Here is a 17,779-nt window from a genome sequence, read left to right on the forward strand (position 1 = left end):
AACGACCCTCTTTGTAGTACAATGCCAATGTTGGTGCATAATGGTCAGCCGAATTCCCAAACAGATGTCTTGCACCTGCCCGAAATTTTGGCTATGCTAGCATTTCTGCTTGTCCCTTGTGCAGCAGACATGGAGGCTCACACACATGGACAATGCTGAAATTAATAATCGATGTCCTCCTACATTGCATGCATGATGGACAGAATGCTGCTTAGGTGTCTCGGTAGCTTAATTTATGAGCGCAGACTCTACTCACATTATGGACAAAATAGAAGCTGCCACCTGCACCACGATGGCCATGGTTTGACATGATCCACAGATCTTCCCTTGGGCAGTTGAACTCATCTCCCACCTCTTGCAAATTAAAAATACTCAGTACAGCGTTGGTTTCTAATTTCACCTACGTGGCGTGTCCTGAAGATCATGCCTTGTCCCGAAAATGTTCAATACACACGCACGCATGCCGACCTTTAGTTCAGGTCTGGACTATATTTTTCAGCTCTTCTAGCTTTTCCAAGCTAAACTAGTTAATTACTACTAATCAACATGTAACATGTAAAATTGATAAGGCATTCCTTTAATCCTTTGTTGCCTGCTAAAATGCGGTCTCGTGATGTGCTCAAATGCCAGTCGACATTAAGTATGATTGTGATTTGAACGCAATTGATTTTCTTAATGTCTTTTTTCTCAAGAAAGTTTTGGTCAGAGGTTCCACAGAACACTACTTAAAAGGCGTAGATTGACATCTATGTGTATTTTCTTCCCCCCAGAATGCCAATTTGCGCTCGAGCCGAGTTGCCCCTCACAGCAGCTCCATGTCAAATATGGCTATCTCGGCTTTGTCCCCATTCACACCCGTATCGGCCTCAGATGATGTCTTCTGGGACTCTGAGACACCACCTAAGGTAATATTTATCTCTTTTTAACCGCACGAGTAGAAAGTAAATGAAGCTATTCCGGACCATAAAAAATCTCATAATACATAGGGCATAGTTTGTTGCGTGTTCTTGTCAACGTAATCAGGTGGCAACCTGCCATCAAAAGGAGGAAGTTTTTGTTCTTTGGATGTAAACTACCATCATGAGGCTGTACTGAACGAGTGCTTGTATTTGCAGAAAGTGTTTGTGATTTGGGCAGAAGTTGACATTGAATTTTTTTACCTCACAACAAAAACATCCATGTGTTACATAGACACTGCTCACTTTCTCTCTGTGTCTAATATAACTGCTGTCCTGCTAGGTCATCACAAAATACGCCATTAGGTGTATTTACCAACATACCAGCATATGGATTTAAAAGGACAACTTATAACAGCAACAGCCATAGTCTATTTGCAATGTTATGTTGTTGAACTAACAGGAGGCCATATTGAGCCAGCAGAGCAGTTAATAACTCAATTTCTCCTGTTATTGCTTTGAAAAGGCATCAACAGTGTCATGTAACCTAGCACCACTGGATGTGTGTTGTAGTTGGAGGAAAAAGTATTTCAACCAAATGGAATTTCTTCAATGTCTGGCTATAAATCGGTCCTAAATGTACTGGTAGTCTGATCTTGATCTAAATCACAACAATGAACAGTCTGCTTGAATTAATATAACACAAACAATAATTTGTTTTCAAATTTTTATAGAGCATATCATGCAAACAATCACAGGACTGAGAGGAAGAACTAAAGATTCAATTTATTAAACTGACTGAACCTCCTTTGGCAGCAATAACTTCAACCAATCAATAAGTTGCAGAACGGACTTGTACAACAATCAGGATGAATTTGGGATGGAGAATTCCTCTTTCAAAAACTGTTGCAGTTCAGCATGATAATTTTTGAGGTCATGCACGGCATCTCAATTGGGTTTAGGTCAAGACATTGACTGAGCCTCTCCAGAATATGTGTTCTGTTGATTTGTTTATGTTTTATGGGTATTGAGAGACTATTAGATACACAAGTGGCCTCAAGTTCTCTTACAAAATAATTTAATAGACTCTAATTTGTTTTTCCATTGATGATAGCAAGATGTCAACTCAGGGCCTCCTGAGTTGAGCTAAGCACACCCGTGCCATGATGCTCTATAATCCAACATGTTGAATATTCCCCATTTGAGGTCGGACATCCTCCTGAGCGGTTGAGATCAGTCTAATCCTGTGAACCAGGCTTATTTTTCTGACTCTGGTTTAGCAGCGTTGCCCAACTGAGGATATGTGGACTCCTAGCGGTCTGGGATGTAATTGCAATGTGCAATTTCATGTCAGAATTGTTTGACTAGTTTCTAACTTTTGCAGAGGAAATAGTTTGTGTTTACCGACAGGACTCTTGCGCTAATAACTGTACGTATAAGGTACATTATTGGGGAAAATCTATGAGATATTTTGCGTTTATATTTCTACTAATTGTGTGTTTTCTTTCTTGTGATTGGCGGATTGCTTTGGGGCTGTGTGCAGTAGGTCGAGAATTTACTGGTAAATGTTATTTTCCAGGTGCCAGAACGTACTACCTCTAAGTTCTACTGCAGAGAACTGGTGAAGGGACACAACAGGGCTGCTTCCAGGTAATAGCCGCATTTTCATGATCATTTTACTATATTTCTGACATGTCTAAAATAGCTCTGATTTACTTGGAATGATTAAGGCAGCTGAATACTTAGTAAGGGCTGACACTTTTCAAAAAAGATAATGGTGTTTCCTTTCTCTGTGATATCTTTAAGACATTAATGAATCATAAGATGATTTTTTTTCACTTGTCCTTATGAAGACGTAAATATACAATAGCAGAATTGTAATTTTGTTAACCGGTTACCCATATCAGCAAAATGTTGCACCAGTTTGGGTGAATGCATAACACAATGCAAAGAGTCTGCCCATGGGATACAACTTTTAATTCATTAAGTTGGAACATTGCTGAAAAGATGATTCTGCCTTGCATTTACTCATGCCATAAACCGTCTGTATTTTCAAGGTTTATAGGTAGGGACTTTGGTCCTGTTGTTGAAATGCTAAGTAACCAGTAGAGCAAAAGGCTTAAGGAACAATATATCTGTATGTGTGATTAATTTCCATTTTCTGCTGTTTTCCTGTGTGTCTCTCTCACCATCTAGTGGCAGTCCTGTGCTTATAACAGATAAAAGCTCACAGTCTCTGTCTCACGGGGCTTCTATCAGCAGAAACCATCCAGGTCAGATTTTCTCTGAGATTTCTTTTTGAATCTTTATCAAAATATAATGTGATATTTCATATAGATTATTCTGCCCACTACCGTTTTTTGTTTCTTCATTTGCATTCCTAGTCATTCAAAATACAGTGCAAACATTTGTTATAAGCGAAGTGTGGTCAAAAATTATTCTGGGTGCATAATTGTATTGATATCCAATACAATAGATTGTTACTCTAGAGCATAGGTGTCAAACCCAAGGCCCGGGGGCCAGATATACGGCCCGCCACATAATTTTATTTGGCTCGTGAAGACAAATTGTGCATTGACTTCATGTGTCAATACTAACATTGCAAATTGTTTTCACTTTTAAAAACTACAGATATTGCTAGTAATTCTTATTACCATGCGGCTTTTTAAAATATTTAAACCGTTTTTTGTAGTGTCTGATTTCAAAGCTCATCATTCATCATTTTGTTGTGTAGCCTATGTTGTATATAATATTTGAAGACATAATGGTCTTCCGACGGAAACTATGAGTACAATGCGGCCCGCGACAAAAATGAGTTTGACACTCCTGCTCTAGAGAGTTGGTAAGTCTTACGTTAGAGGTACTGACTTAACCATTTTTGTTATTGTTGTTATCTACATAATTGCTGCACTGTACAGTGTTAAATTGCAACCATTTAGTTAGATTTGCCTTCTGTCTTGTTAAACTGACAGCTGGAAAAGAAAATCGGATCTGATCCAACATTCAATTTTGCACTCATGAAAATGTTCCTTGCAGAGCTATGCAGTTGTATCGTCTTCCTATAAGAACTGTAACTAATTTGAGTTCTTGTACTGTAGAGCACTTCAAGTTGGAGAGTCCACGTGTGCAGCAACGTCTTCAGCAGCGCAGACGGCAACAGAACGACATAACTGGAAGACATTTACAAGTAAAGCATTCTTGAATGTGTTCTACATACTGTAAAAATAGTAGGTTATTACAATGTCTTGTTTGAAGAAGGCATCACTAAGGTAGCATAAAAGAGATTATAACCAAAGTCCACATGGAACCATCTAATCTAAGTAGATAAAGTAAATTCAATTATGCAAAACATCTTTATCATCACAAACACACACACTCACTGCTTCTCTTTTCTTGTTTTTCATCTGCTCACTTGCTGTATCTGACCTCATCTGTTTGCAGGGTGTCAAGACTGTTCTGAGCCCATTCAACAAGGCCACAGAATATTCCTCCTCTAGTGACGAGTTTGGAAGTAGTGACGAAGAAGACAGGAACAGGTGAGCTATAATTCATAAATAAAAAGTGGTTGTAATAATTACTAAAAAATAAGTTGATGAGTCGACATTTATGAAGCGGAAAACATTTGAGAAACTAGGTTAATAGTTTCAGCTATTTAGTTGTGCAATATGGCCAATGTAAGTTCTTTGCATTTGATAAATTTGCAATACACCCTTTTCTGGATCTGTCATCTCTCACCTCTCTGCCTCACTGTGAGTTCCTACCTTCAGATGCCCATTTTTGATTGCTTTTCATCTTGAAAGCATAATTGTCACTCATTAAACTATTACTTAGATGTGTTCTACTTCTGCTTCACACGTTTCTATCTTTCTAGTTGTGTCCTCCCCAATGGAAAGGGAGAGAAATACTTAAAAAGAATACCAGATGGCATTGTGCTGCAGCCTCATCACAATCTTAACCAGGTCTTTACACAACCACCCACCCTCACACTCACACACACACGTACATCTTATAATATCACTTGTTTATTTGCTTGAGCTGGGATATGTCATATTGTATAATAGTTGATAGTGTTAATATTTAATCCACAGATTTCTCAGATGACATCAGATGATACCTACATGCTGCCAGACCTTCTGCAGAAAATATCTTCATCAAGTCCTTCTCGCAATGCACTAAGCCAGCAGCAGCGGACACGAGAACAGAAATACGCACAATCGCCCACGGCACCGCGATCCCTCACACCTCAGGAGCTACATGTGAGTACCGTATTTTCTGAATTTACAGAGATAGACTACGGAAATTACTATCACTATTACTATTTTGAAAATCAAGTTGAAACGAGGCGGGGAAATTGGATGTGGTGTTTGGTTGTAGCAGGATAATGCCCCGACTCACACAACACAAATTTCGGTGAGGATTGTGCTCAGTTGTTAATACTTAGGCCTTCCACACCCTCCTAATTCACCAGATTTCTCCACATCAGACGACTTTTTATTCCTCAGACTGAAACATGCACTGTCTGGTCAACAATTTGATACTTTTGAGTATGAATACTATGCTGTAAAGGCATTCCTTGAGATCAAACCTGGTTCCAGGACGAACTTATGTAACTGGAGCGTGGATGGAAGAAATGCTGTGAACTCTATGGGCAAAATAATAAAAGAGCACACTTCTAATGTGCCTCTGTGTTGATCAGCGGACTGAACTTTGTTTTATCTAGCCATCAGTATCTGACTCGCTGGATCTTCAAACATGGCTGTCTTGCTTTAGTTATATTTGTCCACTAGAGGAAGGTAGATAGACAGTTATGACCAGTGGAGTGATCTCGTAGTACTACACAGTTTTGCATTGCACTCGCACTGATCAAAAGTATGCTTAATTATAAACCGTACAGTGTACCGTGTACATTAGTGTTTATAAAACTGCAGACTCATGAATATAGCTTTGAATGACTGCAATTTTCATTCTTTTGTTTTCTTCAGGCTTTCGGCAGTCCAGCTAGTAACAGCATCTCACCTTCATCTTCCTCTTTCTTCTCCTTTATCGATCCAAGATTGATCCCCATATCTTCGCCACCTCAGAGCCCAAGTGAGTACACTTCCAAACAAATATACAAGCTTTGTATGAATCACTTTGAGTTATCACAGCAAGGGCCCAGGTGTTATGAGACAAAATGTTTTCAGTATGTAGTAAGGGTGAGCCAATCAAGAGAGAGAACCACAGGAAAGGGTCTGTGGTGAATGTGAACCCAACCAATATTCGACCGCAGAGTGACAGTCCTGAGATCCGCAAATACAAGAAGAAATTCACCACTGAGGTGCTCTGTGCTGGACTATGGGGTTGGTACTTTCCTTTTGCTCTCAAACAAGTATATTAAACAGTGATACTGTATGCGGGTCAATATCAATGTAGAATGCCTTTGTTGTCATCGCAATTATTCACTCGTCATAAAAATGTAGTAAAATAATGAAGTCTTAATTATAAACGCACTTCATCATATCAGTTTCTCTTTCAGCTATGTCAAGGACTGTGCTCCTCTTATGCAAATCAAGTGGCCGCTGTGTTCACATCCACAATTGTGCAAAACTGTCATTTTAAACTTTAAACAAGCTGCGTAGGTCTATGAAAATACCAAACTTGGTCGAGGCCACTAGAATTAGACTAAGTCTCAACATGCTGGACTCCCACTGAGCCTGAAAATATAAACAGTAAATATTTACATTCATCATATTATATGTGTAGCTGGATGCTGCCAAACTTGTTGTTTGACATGTAGGCCACACCGAACGACAAGTCGCAGGGTTCAAAACTTGAGGAAAAAGTAGCGGCTTATAGTCTGAAAATTACAGTAAATCATTTTCCTCAATGGTCCACCATGTACTCACAAAATGAGTAACTAGCCAAAAATGCCCTCCCTGTTATCACCGGTCAGCAAACTCACATACATTGCTGTTTGCGTGTATATTTTGTGTTTGGAATTAAATCTGTTGCGGGAATGTGACCATTATGCATTTTAAACAGCATAACATCAACTTAATTAATGTATGCATATCAAGTTTAATTGAATTTTTTTTTTGGGGGGGGGGTGAAATGAGGAAACCTAGAAGTACCCTTGTGGTAATATTGACTCATATACAGTACACGATAGAGTTGTATGTTTTCTTGTGTCGAATATCTGTGGTGTATTTTTATTGGGTTTGCTCTGCAGGAGTGAATCTGTTGGTGGGGACAGAAAACGGTCTTTGGCTGCTGGACCGAAGTGGTCAGGGGAAGGTTTACTCACTCATTAGCAGAAGAAGGTTTCAGCAGATGGATGTGCTGGAAGGACTCAATGTGCTCATTACTATATCAGGTAAACAAACTAAAGACTTGTCAGTTGTATATTTACAATTTGGGGACATTTTCAAGTTAATGGTACAGAGTGAAATAACCTTTGAAGAATTTTTCTGTAAAGTTGTTTTCTGTAAATGAAGGGTTGACTTTGTGTTTCAAGGTAAAAAGAACAAGCTTCGCCTTTACTATCTTTCCTGGCTGAGAAATAAAATCCTCCGGAATGACCCGGAGGTGGAGAAGAGGCAGGGTTGGACATCTGTTGCTGATCTGGAAGGTTGTGTCCACTATAAAGTGGGTAAGTAGATTAACATTTGTGCCTTTTCTTGATACTGCATGGCAAGGCAGATGGGAATCTGCAGGTCTCTGTTTTAGTTTATTTGTTCATTAACTTTTCAAGGCCTTTGTGTCCCTATGTACAGTGCGTTACGAGAAGATCAAGTTCTTGATAATTGCTTTGAAGACTGCAGTGGAGGTTTACGCTTGGGCACCCAAACCCTACCATAAGTTCATGGCCTTTAAGGTTGGTAAGGTTTGGATGTTGTTTATATTCGATTTGACGGTCTTGGGAATCAAGGAACGGGTTGATGACATGTGATACAGCCAAAGTGCAAGTTCAATGTAGTGGTTCTTTTGGTTTTGGCTTCAGTGGAGACAGTGTTTGAAGGTGTTATACCCTGTGCCTACTGTGTGGAGTTTGCTTCTACTTCTCTGGCTTTTCTCTGGGCACGCCAGTTTCCTTCCACATTGTGTGTATTAACTTACTTGTTGACTCTAAATTGTCAATAGATGACATTGTGAATATGAATAGTTGTTTAGCTACATGTGGCATGGGAGGACTTCATAGTGTACCCGCCTCTCATCCAAAACCAGTCGACATAGGCTCCATCTCTCTTGCTCCCCGAAAAGATGGTTTTTATGATGGTAAAATGGTATCAATATACTTCTGACATGTACAGTAATGCATGCATGGCCATCATTTTAAACATAACTAAACAGTACTTCTTCACATTTGCAACAACATGAATATAGGAGGACTAACGCCGATTAAGGTCAGTCTACAACCAAACTCTGCTTCAGTGACAGACATGATATAATTCAGTCCATGAGAACCCCCACTATCGGCTGAGTCTCATGAGAGCTGTGCCCCATTTCTTGACATCCAGCGTGGCTTGAGCTACTTTTATGTCCTTGATCTGAAAAGGCCAACAATACACTGCATTTTGTATGACTTTTTGTGCCTATGTCATGCGCATCATAAATATGACATTTTCTCCTCTCTTCAGTCTTTCAGGTCCCTACCACAAAAGCCACTGTCTGTTGATCTGACAGTGGAGGAAGGCCAAAGGTTAAAGGTCATCTATGGTTCCTCTTCTGGTTTCCATGCAATTGATGTAGATTCTGGGACGCCGTATGACCTCTACTTGCCCACACATGTAAGTGTAGTATACTCTCCTTCTGTACATAACTTGTTTAAACAATTGGATCTAGGATATTCACTATCACACCACCATAGTCTTACTGTCACACACAAAAGTTGAATAAAATAAGCCTTTATTTGTTGCTGGGAATGACCCAGTTGATAAACAATTTGGTTTTCCGAACGAAAGAAGAATGCACTACTTTATAGTCTTGACATGGCTGTAAAAGGCTTGGTGATTTTTCTTGGCATGTGACAAGATATTTCACATTGCAAGTTTCTGTTTTTTTTTTACTTTTTACAAATGGTAAATGTGCTGTGGAAGGGTAAAGTCTGCCCCGGTCCCACCTTTGGTCGTGACACGAGAACACGCTGGGGATAGTGTTACCAAGGCTTCGTGGTCTCATGTTTTCACCTTTAAACTTAAAATTTGGGGAAGTATTTTGCATGACATGGATCTGGTTTGTGCCCAGTTTGACATGATTCCCAGCTGAAATGGAGCGGGTGGGAACTTTAGGGCCTTCTGACATTATTGATATATAAGTGACCACCGGGTCGGTTCACATGGCCAAACTGTCTTAAAGACGAAGAAACCGTAGCAACTTCTGTGTAAACAATACATTATGGGCAAACAAGTAACTCAACATTTAGGACAATAAAAATAAAAAACTGCACTAAATCTTCCTCAATCTCAAACATAGCTAATCAAACAAAACTGGAGTAGAGACGAAAGATTCAAGTAGAGAGGAAGGGCGTGATGAAGTGTGTGCTCTGTGCCTCATCAGCTCACTAATTGTAGATATCCATCAGACTCAGTTGCATCCTAATCAGTCAGCATCGAGCCAGTCAGCACAAGATATTTTATAGTGCAAAAGGAAATGTGGTGAGGTAAGAAGGACTAGTAGCTGAACTGATGAAATAACAAAATAATCCATGCGTTTTTGTAATAACAGTGTTGTTGTCCAATATGAACAATAAATTGCCTCTTAATAACTCTTAATGTGGTGTTTTATATGCAAGTGACTGTGCTATGTTGGAGTATCTATTGACATGTGCCACCAAATGATTAATTTAATTAATGGCAAATCTAGCTTGTCTTTCCACCACGGGTTGTGTAGACTGCATGACAATAGCTGTGTCATTGATGAAAACTTTGGTATTAGGTAGTTTCTGTTGATCTGCGATTGGCAACCATTTCAGGCTGTACCCTGCGTGCCTTTCTGCATCCGCGTGCCAGCATGCGTGCTTGCCTGCCTGTCTGCTTGTGTGCGTGTCCCTGCAAAAATAAATGCCTTTTTTACTATCTTCCCACTCTGACAATGAGAGTTCCATTGCCATCTTCTGCAGTGGAAGTGCAATTACATTTAATTCTAATACAGCAACAAAAAAAAAATCAATGTTTCCTGGCATCAACTCCCACCCCGCTAGCCTGAAGTACTGGGCTAGGGTTAACATATTTATTTTATTGAATTGTGCAGATTATGAGTCACATTACATTGGAAAAGTTTTTTCCCCCCGAGTTAAAGTCTGAACTAGCTTTGTCCTTAAATGTTACACAAGTGTCCAAATAATGATTCTAGACCTGTTTGAGGCCAAGCTTAATAAAAATAATTGTTTCACAATCTATTTCTGCACTGATGTGTGTGGGCGGACTTCTAGCGGCTCACATTCTGACAATTTTTCTAAACTTTGTTGCAGCATTACATTATATTTCATGCGTAGCAAATTTTGCTCAACTAAACTTTGCATGGTATGTTTTTTTTTTCTCCAATATGTCATTTTCATACGAAATGATAAATGTCTCAAACCTATAAATGTGTCTGTGGTTTGTGTGCGTGTCTCTCGCTCTTGCTCTCGCTCTTGCTCTCTCTATCTCACTCTCTAACACACATACACGTCATTTCACCACCTCAAGCATGTGCTACTTTCAGTAATGAAGGGGGTGGTAGGGTGAGAGCAGTAAAGTCGGACATTCGTAGGGAGAAATACGCTCTAAAAATACACTCTTCCTGTCCTCCTTTGCTTGCGTGCACGTGTGTGTGTGTGTGTGTGTGTACGTGCGTGCGCGTGTGTGTGTGTGTGTGTGTATGTGCTTCTAGTTTATTAAGCCAGTTTTCATCCAGCTGTCTACCACATTTGTGCCTTAATTTTCCATCTTGCCAAGTTCATTACCACCTTTTTCCTTCTTAAACTTCTGGGACTCCGAAGAACACTTCACGCCCACACAATTACTGGCACACACAAAAACACACACATTGCATCACTCACCCACACAGAGTAGCATACATTAACACACACACACACACACACACACACACACACAAACGTCTGTGAATCATCTGTGGCGGGTTGAATGAGCAATGTAACGATGCTGATTCCAAGACAGAGGATTAAGATTGCGTTGCGTCTGTGGATGCCAGTGCTGATGCTGAGGATTGTGGTGGCTCACACTCTGGTGATGTATAGACTGTGTTCACTTGGCTGGTTAAGTTAGTGGTTACCACTGCCTAAAACCTTGCTGAACTCAAATGACTTATTGGCTCAAAGTAATTAGAAAATAATAATGTATTTTGTTTTATTATAGTTCTGTTTTGTAATTAGTAATTAAATCAGACCAGATTTCATCACTTGTAGAACCTTTTTGTGAAGTGTTTTGCGTGTCCTCTTGTCACTAAAAAGTACCAATAATTGGAATAGTTGTACTTTGGTAGATATACAACCACACTGCAGTATTCTTGGAAGTCACTCATCATTTATGCTATTTTCATTACGTCTTTTCTCTGGCAATGTTACTGTTAATGATCGTCTTTCTACTGTCAATCATTTAGAGCTGCACCTATTGAATATTTTGGTCCTATTGAAAACTTTCTTGACTGATTAAGTATCTGAATGAACATTTTAAAAAAATTAAATTTTGCTTGCAATTGTGAATACAGAAGAGAAAATAACACACTTAACACAGTTCTTTTTGCCTATTAAAGTGTCTTTTAAAAGTCGCCCGATAGCCCTCACCAGCCTATAATATGGGACACTCACTTATTGGGGCACTTGGCTAGCCTTTAGGCGCTAACACTGGCAACAGCCGCTCAATGCCAATGCCAACGTCAATGTAATTAATTTGATTGAATTTTGTTTTAGCATCCTTAATTAACGACTGAAGGTGATTCCAGGATGATGTGTTTCAATTGGTAGCAAGAGTTTGCGATGGCGATCCAAACTGGCGCCAACAACAGTCATAAAGATGAGCCAAGACAGTCACCAAGCCACCACGTGCTGCCGGAGACAACTTCGAAATAAAAGCGTACAAAGGCAGTGATGTCTATGTCTTCTGTGCGTGTGTCTTTTACAGATCCAGGGTTCCATTCATCCGCACGCCATCATTATTTTGCCAAACAGTGCCGGAACAGAAGTTCTTGTTTGCTACGAAGATGAAGGTGTGTACATTGATACCTATGGGCGCATCACCAAGGATACGGTTTTACAATGGGGAGAGATGCCTGCATCAGTCGGTGAGTTCTTTGTTTTTATTGATGTTTGTTTTATTTTTTTAGTGCTTATGCAGTTCAATACCAAAGTTTCAAACTGAACTCAAGTAACATAATGCTTAACAGAAATTGTGTTATGTGTCTGAATTTGCAGGGGTGTATAGAGTTGGAAGGTGTTATACAATTTTAACTTTTAAACTTAATTAGGTGTAAAATTCTCTGAAATTGTAAAACCAACCAAACGCTGCATTTGCCAAAAACTGATGATGCAAATGGTCTTGATTCTTTGTTTTGAAATTCGAGTCTGCTTATTTCACATAACATCTTTCTTGTCACCCGTTGTTGAAATTGGTTCTCCTTAAGACATCTTGCAAAAACGACTACAACAGTCCAAGAAAAGACCAAAATATACATCCAGGATTAATCTTTTGACGCTTACCTGATCTGAAATTTTGGGTGATATGCTGTCATCACATGTACAAACTGCTTGGTGTGACTTCACTGCTACTTTATTGTATACTGAAAGTCCCCCAAATTTCCAAACAGTGCTGTTCAACTTTAAAAGGTTCGCTGTAGCTTTCAACAAGTAAACTTCTTAAAGGTTCAGGTTAATCTATATTGCATAGTTAATGAAAAGTGAATGCAACACAAAATGTTCAAAATCCTGCAACATCTACCATGCTTGTGCAGCTTACCTACAGTCCAATCAGGTGATGGGTTGGGGAGAGAAGGCCATTGAGCTCAGGTCTGCCAACACAGGAAACCTGGAAGGGGTTTTCATGCACAAAAGGGCCCAGAAACTCAAGTTTCTGTGTGAAAGGAATGACAAGGTATGTCCTCACGACAATTTTTACCAACCTGCTCCAACAAACGTTTTAAATTAAGAACTTGGTAACAGTTATTAGATACATTATTATTATTATTATTATTATCCATCCATCCATCCATCCATCCATCCATCCATCCATCCATCCATCCATCCATCCATCCATCCATCCATCCATCCATCCACTTCCGCTTATCCGGGGTCGGGTCACGGGGGCAGCAGCTTCAGGAGGGACTCCCAGACTTCCCCCTCCCCAGCCATTTCATCCAGCTCATCCCGGGGGATCCCAAGACATTCCCAGGCCAGCTGAGATACATAGTCTCTCCAGCGCATCCTGGGTCGTCCCCGGGGTCTCCTACCGGTGGGACATGCTCGGAACACATCCCCAGGGAGGCGTCCAGGAGGCATCCTGATGAGATGCTCGAGCCACCTCATCTGGCTCCTCTCAACGTGGAGGAGTAGCGACTCTTCTCCGAGTCTCTCCCGGATGACCGAGCTTCTCACCCTATCTTTAAGGGAGAGCCCGGACATCCTGCGGAGAAAACTCATTTCGGCCGCTTGTATCCGGGATCTCGTTCTTTCGGTCACGACCCATAGCTTGTGACCATAGGTGAGGGTCGGAGCGTAAATCGACCGGTAAATTGAGAGCTTTGCCTTTTGGCTCAGCTCTCTCTTTACCACGACGGACCTGTACAGAGTCCACATTACTGCCGACGCTGCACCGATCCGCCTGTCGATCTCGCGCTCCATCCTCCCCTCACTCTTGAACAAGACCGCAAGATACTTCAACTCCTCCACTTGGGGCAGGATCTCATCCCCGATCCGGAGAGTGCATTCCACCCTTTTCCGATCGAGGACCATGGACTCGGATTTGGAGGTGCTGACCCTCATCCCGAACCGCTCCAGTGAGAGCTGGAGATCACAGCCTGAAGAAGCCAACAGCACCACGTCGTCTGCAAAAAGCAGAGACGCAATGCTGAGGTCCCCAAACCAGACCCCCTCAACGCCTCGGCTGCGCCTAGAAATTCTGTCCATAAAAATTATGAACAGAATTGGTGACAATTATTATTATTATTATTATTATTATTATTATTATTATTTATGCCTACAAGTTTTTGTAAAAATGTATTTAGTTAGTACAGCATCGGACCCTCTGCGACCCCTCCCAAAATAAATGTAAAAAGAAAAAAAAAAAAAGATAATTTGTTCTTGCTGCTGGATGTTTTCATTCTAAAGAAATGACTTGAATTGATCATGGCATTTAATGAGTTGAAATAAATAAAAAAAAGAATTATTGAAATGAAGTCATTATCTTGTGATGTAGATTAATCTGAGGTTTGTCCCTTTTTGTAGGTCTTCTTTGCATCAGTGCAATCAGGAGGCAGCAGTCAGATTTACTTCATGACGTTGGGTCAGAACTCTCTTTTCAACTGGTAATAAACTGGACGTGCAGCACCAGAAACTTCTGCACAATCCATCAATCTTCACGCTTGTCTCACTTTGTCGCATCCTGAATGTGAATTTTGACCAAGAAGATCTGTCTGTGAAAGTGCATACTGACATTGTTTTGGAGCTGCTTTTGTCAACATCTGAAGTCCAACAAATTCACTGGATTTTGTTTTTCCTCATGCATGCGAGGTCATCTTGTTTGGATTAATCGCATTCTTACTGCCATCCTCTTCCGACATTCCACAATCCAAAATTCTGTTGCAGTGCTTCTTTCAAACAGCATCCATGTGATGGAATGAAAGGTGGAACAATAGGAGATTTACTATCTCTTGTTTACGGAAATCAAATGAGAGCTTCAAAGAGGATCCCCTCACAGCGACAAACAGACCACACATTTGATTGCTCATCACATTACTTTAATCACTTTAATCACTTTCCAAATTGCTTGTCAGCTGTCAGAATTGCTTGAGTTATTCAAACAGCCACATGGAGATGTTTAAATGTGGCTGATGTTAAATGTTGAATGTATAAAACTACCTTCGTGAAAAAGAAACAAAATTTTCTACGCATCACGCGTTGGCGATGAGCCCATGTGCACTTTGGTCGGGAGGTTATGTGACCCTACCAGTAGTTCCTCATTCCTTCATTTTTTAGTTTTATCTGCAAACTGAATCTCATTTGCACCATCAAACATTTTTGTATTGCGAGATTGTTGATCTACAAATAAGGCAACATTTCTCCAATTACTATTAAGAAAAACGAAGATCATTGAATTTAGTTTTATGTTGTGTTACGTTGCAGGCATCACAATTAGATACCACACAATCAATGTAGCTCAGTACTTAAAAGGTGCAATTGTGTAAAGCTAAGCAAATGCACTCCAACAGTATTTCTAGGCCTTGAACATATCCAAGAAGTGTATGTACGTGTATATGTCAAACAAATTGTATATAAGTGAATGTTTTTTTTTTTTAAGAGGGCGAATGTGAAGACTGCTTTAAACTGTTTTTTCTTCTTCAAATGACATTTATAAATGCACTCCTGTTTGATTAACTTCACAGAAGTGTGGCATGCTCCAGAATGCTACATGTGTGCACGTGACCAAATATTCAAACTTGCCCGATAAAAGGCCAACCAACCTAGGCGACAAACTTATCTTGAACCTTCCAGAGGTACAAAGAGATGTAAAACTTGAAAAATAAATATTGGCCTTCAGGGACAGGAAATATCAGAGCAATTGTAAGACCAGTCCAAAAGGTGATTCCGTCCGGGAGTTTAAATTCCATTTTCTCATGCCAATATTTGTTTTGCCTCTTGTACCCATTTCCAAGAGCGTCCCTCCTCACTTACCATTCTGTTTGTGCCAGTCGACTGCAGTTATTTACCAATTCGTCCATATTTTACAAATACGTCATTCTACTACTCCGTGTCATTCCACATAGCTTTTTTTAGGGGTTGTGTTTACAAGAAGGGTCAACCCCCTTGCACAATCCTCACGTGCCGATTGCTGCCACTTTCGTAGTCGGAGAAAAACCCATTCAGTCATTGGTGTTGAATTGTGAGGACTATGGTCATTTTAGTTAGAACATGGATCTAGCTGGATATCAAGAATTTGGAATTAATACTTAAATGACTTTTCCATAATTGTCTGTTACTTCTGGATTACTGGAAGCAAACATGCCCCCAGTGCGTCATCTCAGTCAAGCTGTATCACAAATGAGAAAGCCCGGCGCACTCCCACCTACACTTCAGTGATATCCACTCACATCTCCCAAGTCTCCACCATCAAGTTTTCTCACTTGCTGCTGCATTTCACCCCCCTTCCCTTTCCCTCCACTCCATTTTTATCTTCCTCAAACTCACGTTCCTCCAGTCTTTGTTCCCAAGTGTTGTTTGCTCTCTTTCCATTACATCCACCCCCAGCTCTGCTGCCAAACGCTCCATCAGCATCACTAAGCTTCTGGTTGTGTCGTTGAATGCAGTCAAGTCTTGTTAGGAAACATATTGTCTTTGAGTACTGCGCAAATACAGGAACACAACAGGACTTCAGGTCATCGATATGTGCATTATTAATTTCTTCATAAAGTCATTAAAACTAAGACCATGGAATTGACAAATACCATACACGAGTTGATGCTTGTTGTCGGGTCTACCTTTTCCTGCATTTGCAACATTTGCAGTAAGATTTGAATGTCACATCTAATGCAAAGCTGCATATTTGCAAAAAAGTGAGCATTAGCTGCTAGACTAAGTAAGGCTGTGGTTGTAAAGTGATGATGTTTAGGATACTGAAGAATCGTACCTCTTCTTGCCAAATTCCTAGTCGTGTCTGCAGACTAAGCGATGGGAAAAAAATAAAGATGGAGAAAGTCGTTTATGGTTGCTTGCAGTGGAAAGAAGGATTTGAATGTTACATGAAGTTGCATTTGCACGATCTAAAATGTTTCAATCGAAGGTGCCATACTAAGATGATGAGATGGATGCAGTCTATTACCAACAGCTCTCAGGTTTGCAGTCTAAATGTCAAACACCTATGTACTTGTCATTTTTCCTTCATTCCAAGAGGCAAAAGAGATTATTTTGTAGGAAAATACATATGTGAAATCCTACACTTTGCCTATTTCCAAACCCTGTATCAATGCTAAAGATTTGTTACTTTGGTTTCTTTTTTTTGCACTGGATCTATGTTTGATTGCTTGAGTTTAATGGCATGCTAATATGTTTGTATGCAAAATGGCAGAAAACAATAAATATTGTTCACTCCATTGTTGTTTGTGGCTTCCAACATAATAAACATTCTAGTGTTTGATTTTTGCTTTGTTTGTAATGATTTGTCTCTGTTAATACTACAAAAATGAACTCAACCTTTTCCTTTTTAATTCAAATGTGGAACAAATGGGAGCAAAGCCTGTATCTCACTGAGCAGCAAAGGTTTGCACATGGCTCGAATGTTGATTTTTTTGTTAGGTTTCGTTCTAGGTTGCAAACAGTCGCAATCTTTGCCACACAGTCACCAACAGTTTTAAAAGTCAACAAATTTTGAACATGACTTTGTGAGAAGAGCAACTGTTTGCAACCCTGACAAAATACCAACATTTGCACTCATGGCTCAATGAGATACACATTATTTATGTAAATTATATCTCAGGGACAAGGCTCCACTCATCAAGTCAGGAATTGTGACCGCACCCAAGAGGAACACCATCCAGGTCCAGGGATCCAGTGTGATCCATCGATCGTGTGGGGAATGCCACCACCCTGCAGCTCTCCCCTCCACAGTCCCACTTCACTAGAAACAATCAAAGAAACCAGCCAGCACTGGTAAGTGTTTGGTAAGTGTGTTGTTTTTAAATTCTCAGTGACGGTAAGCAGC

General features: G+C 40.2%; 1 protein-coding gene across 2 annotated transcripts in view; it reads left to right on the forward strand.

Moving 5' to 3' along the window:
- LOC148404218 (mitogen-activated protein kinase kinase kinase kinase 4-like) overlaps window positions 1-17,215 on the forward strand; it is a 47,296-nt gene extending 30,081 nt beyond the window's left edge. For both annotated transcript variants that reach the window (XM_088373213.1, XM_088373224.1), the window contains 16 exons: window positions 771-905; window positions 2,476-2,546; window positions 3,093-3,169; window positions 3,995-4,083; window positions 4,338-4,432; window positions 4,768-4,855; window positions 4,985-5,152; window positions 5,879-5,984; window positions 6,080-6,235; window positions 7,105-7,248; window positions 7,390-7,524; window positions 7,649-7,749; window positions 8,513-8,662; window positions 11,996-12,155; window positions 12,822-12,961; window positions 14,311-17,215. In XM_088373213.1, the coding sequence (XP_088229339.1) occupies window positions 771-905; window positions 2,476-2,546; window positions 3,093-3,169; window positions 3,995-4,083; window positions 4,338-4,432; window positions 4,768-4,855; window positions 4,985-5,152; window positions 5,879-5,984; window positions 6,080-6,235; window positions 7,105-7,248; window positions 7,390-7,524; window positions 7,649-7,749; window positions 8,513-8,662; window positions 11,996-12,155; window positions 12,822-12,961; window positions 14,311-14,394 (1,899 nt within the window). In that variant the 3' untranslated portion in view covers window positions 14,395-17,215. The remainder of the gene's footprint in view (window positions 1-770; window positions 906-2,475; window positions 2,547-3,092; window positions 3,170-3,994; window positions 4,084-4,337; window positions 4,433-4,767; window positions 4,856-4,984; window positions 5,153-5,878; window positions 5,985-6,079; window positions 6,236-7,104; window positions 7,249-7,389; window positions 7,525-7,648; window positions 7,750-8,512; window positions 8,663-11,995; window positions 12,156-12,821; window positions 12,962-14,310) is intronic.
- Window positions 17,216-17,779: the final 564 nt, after the last annotated feature.

Source organism: Syngnathus floridae, chromosome 1 (genome assembly GCF_059516105.1).
Source record: "Syngnathus floridae isolate MCC-2025c chromosome 1, RoL_Sflo_1.0, whole genome shotgun sequence".
Lineage (NCBI taxonomy): Eukaryota > Metazoa > Chordata > Actinopteri > Syngnathiformes > Syngnathidae > Syngnathus > Syngnathus floridae.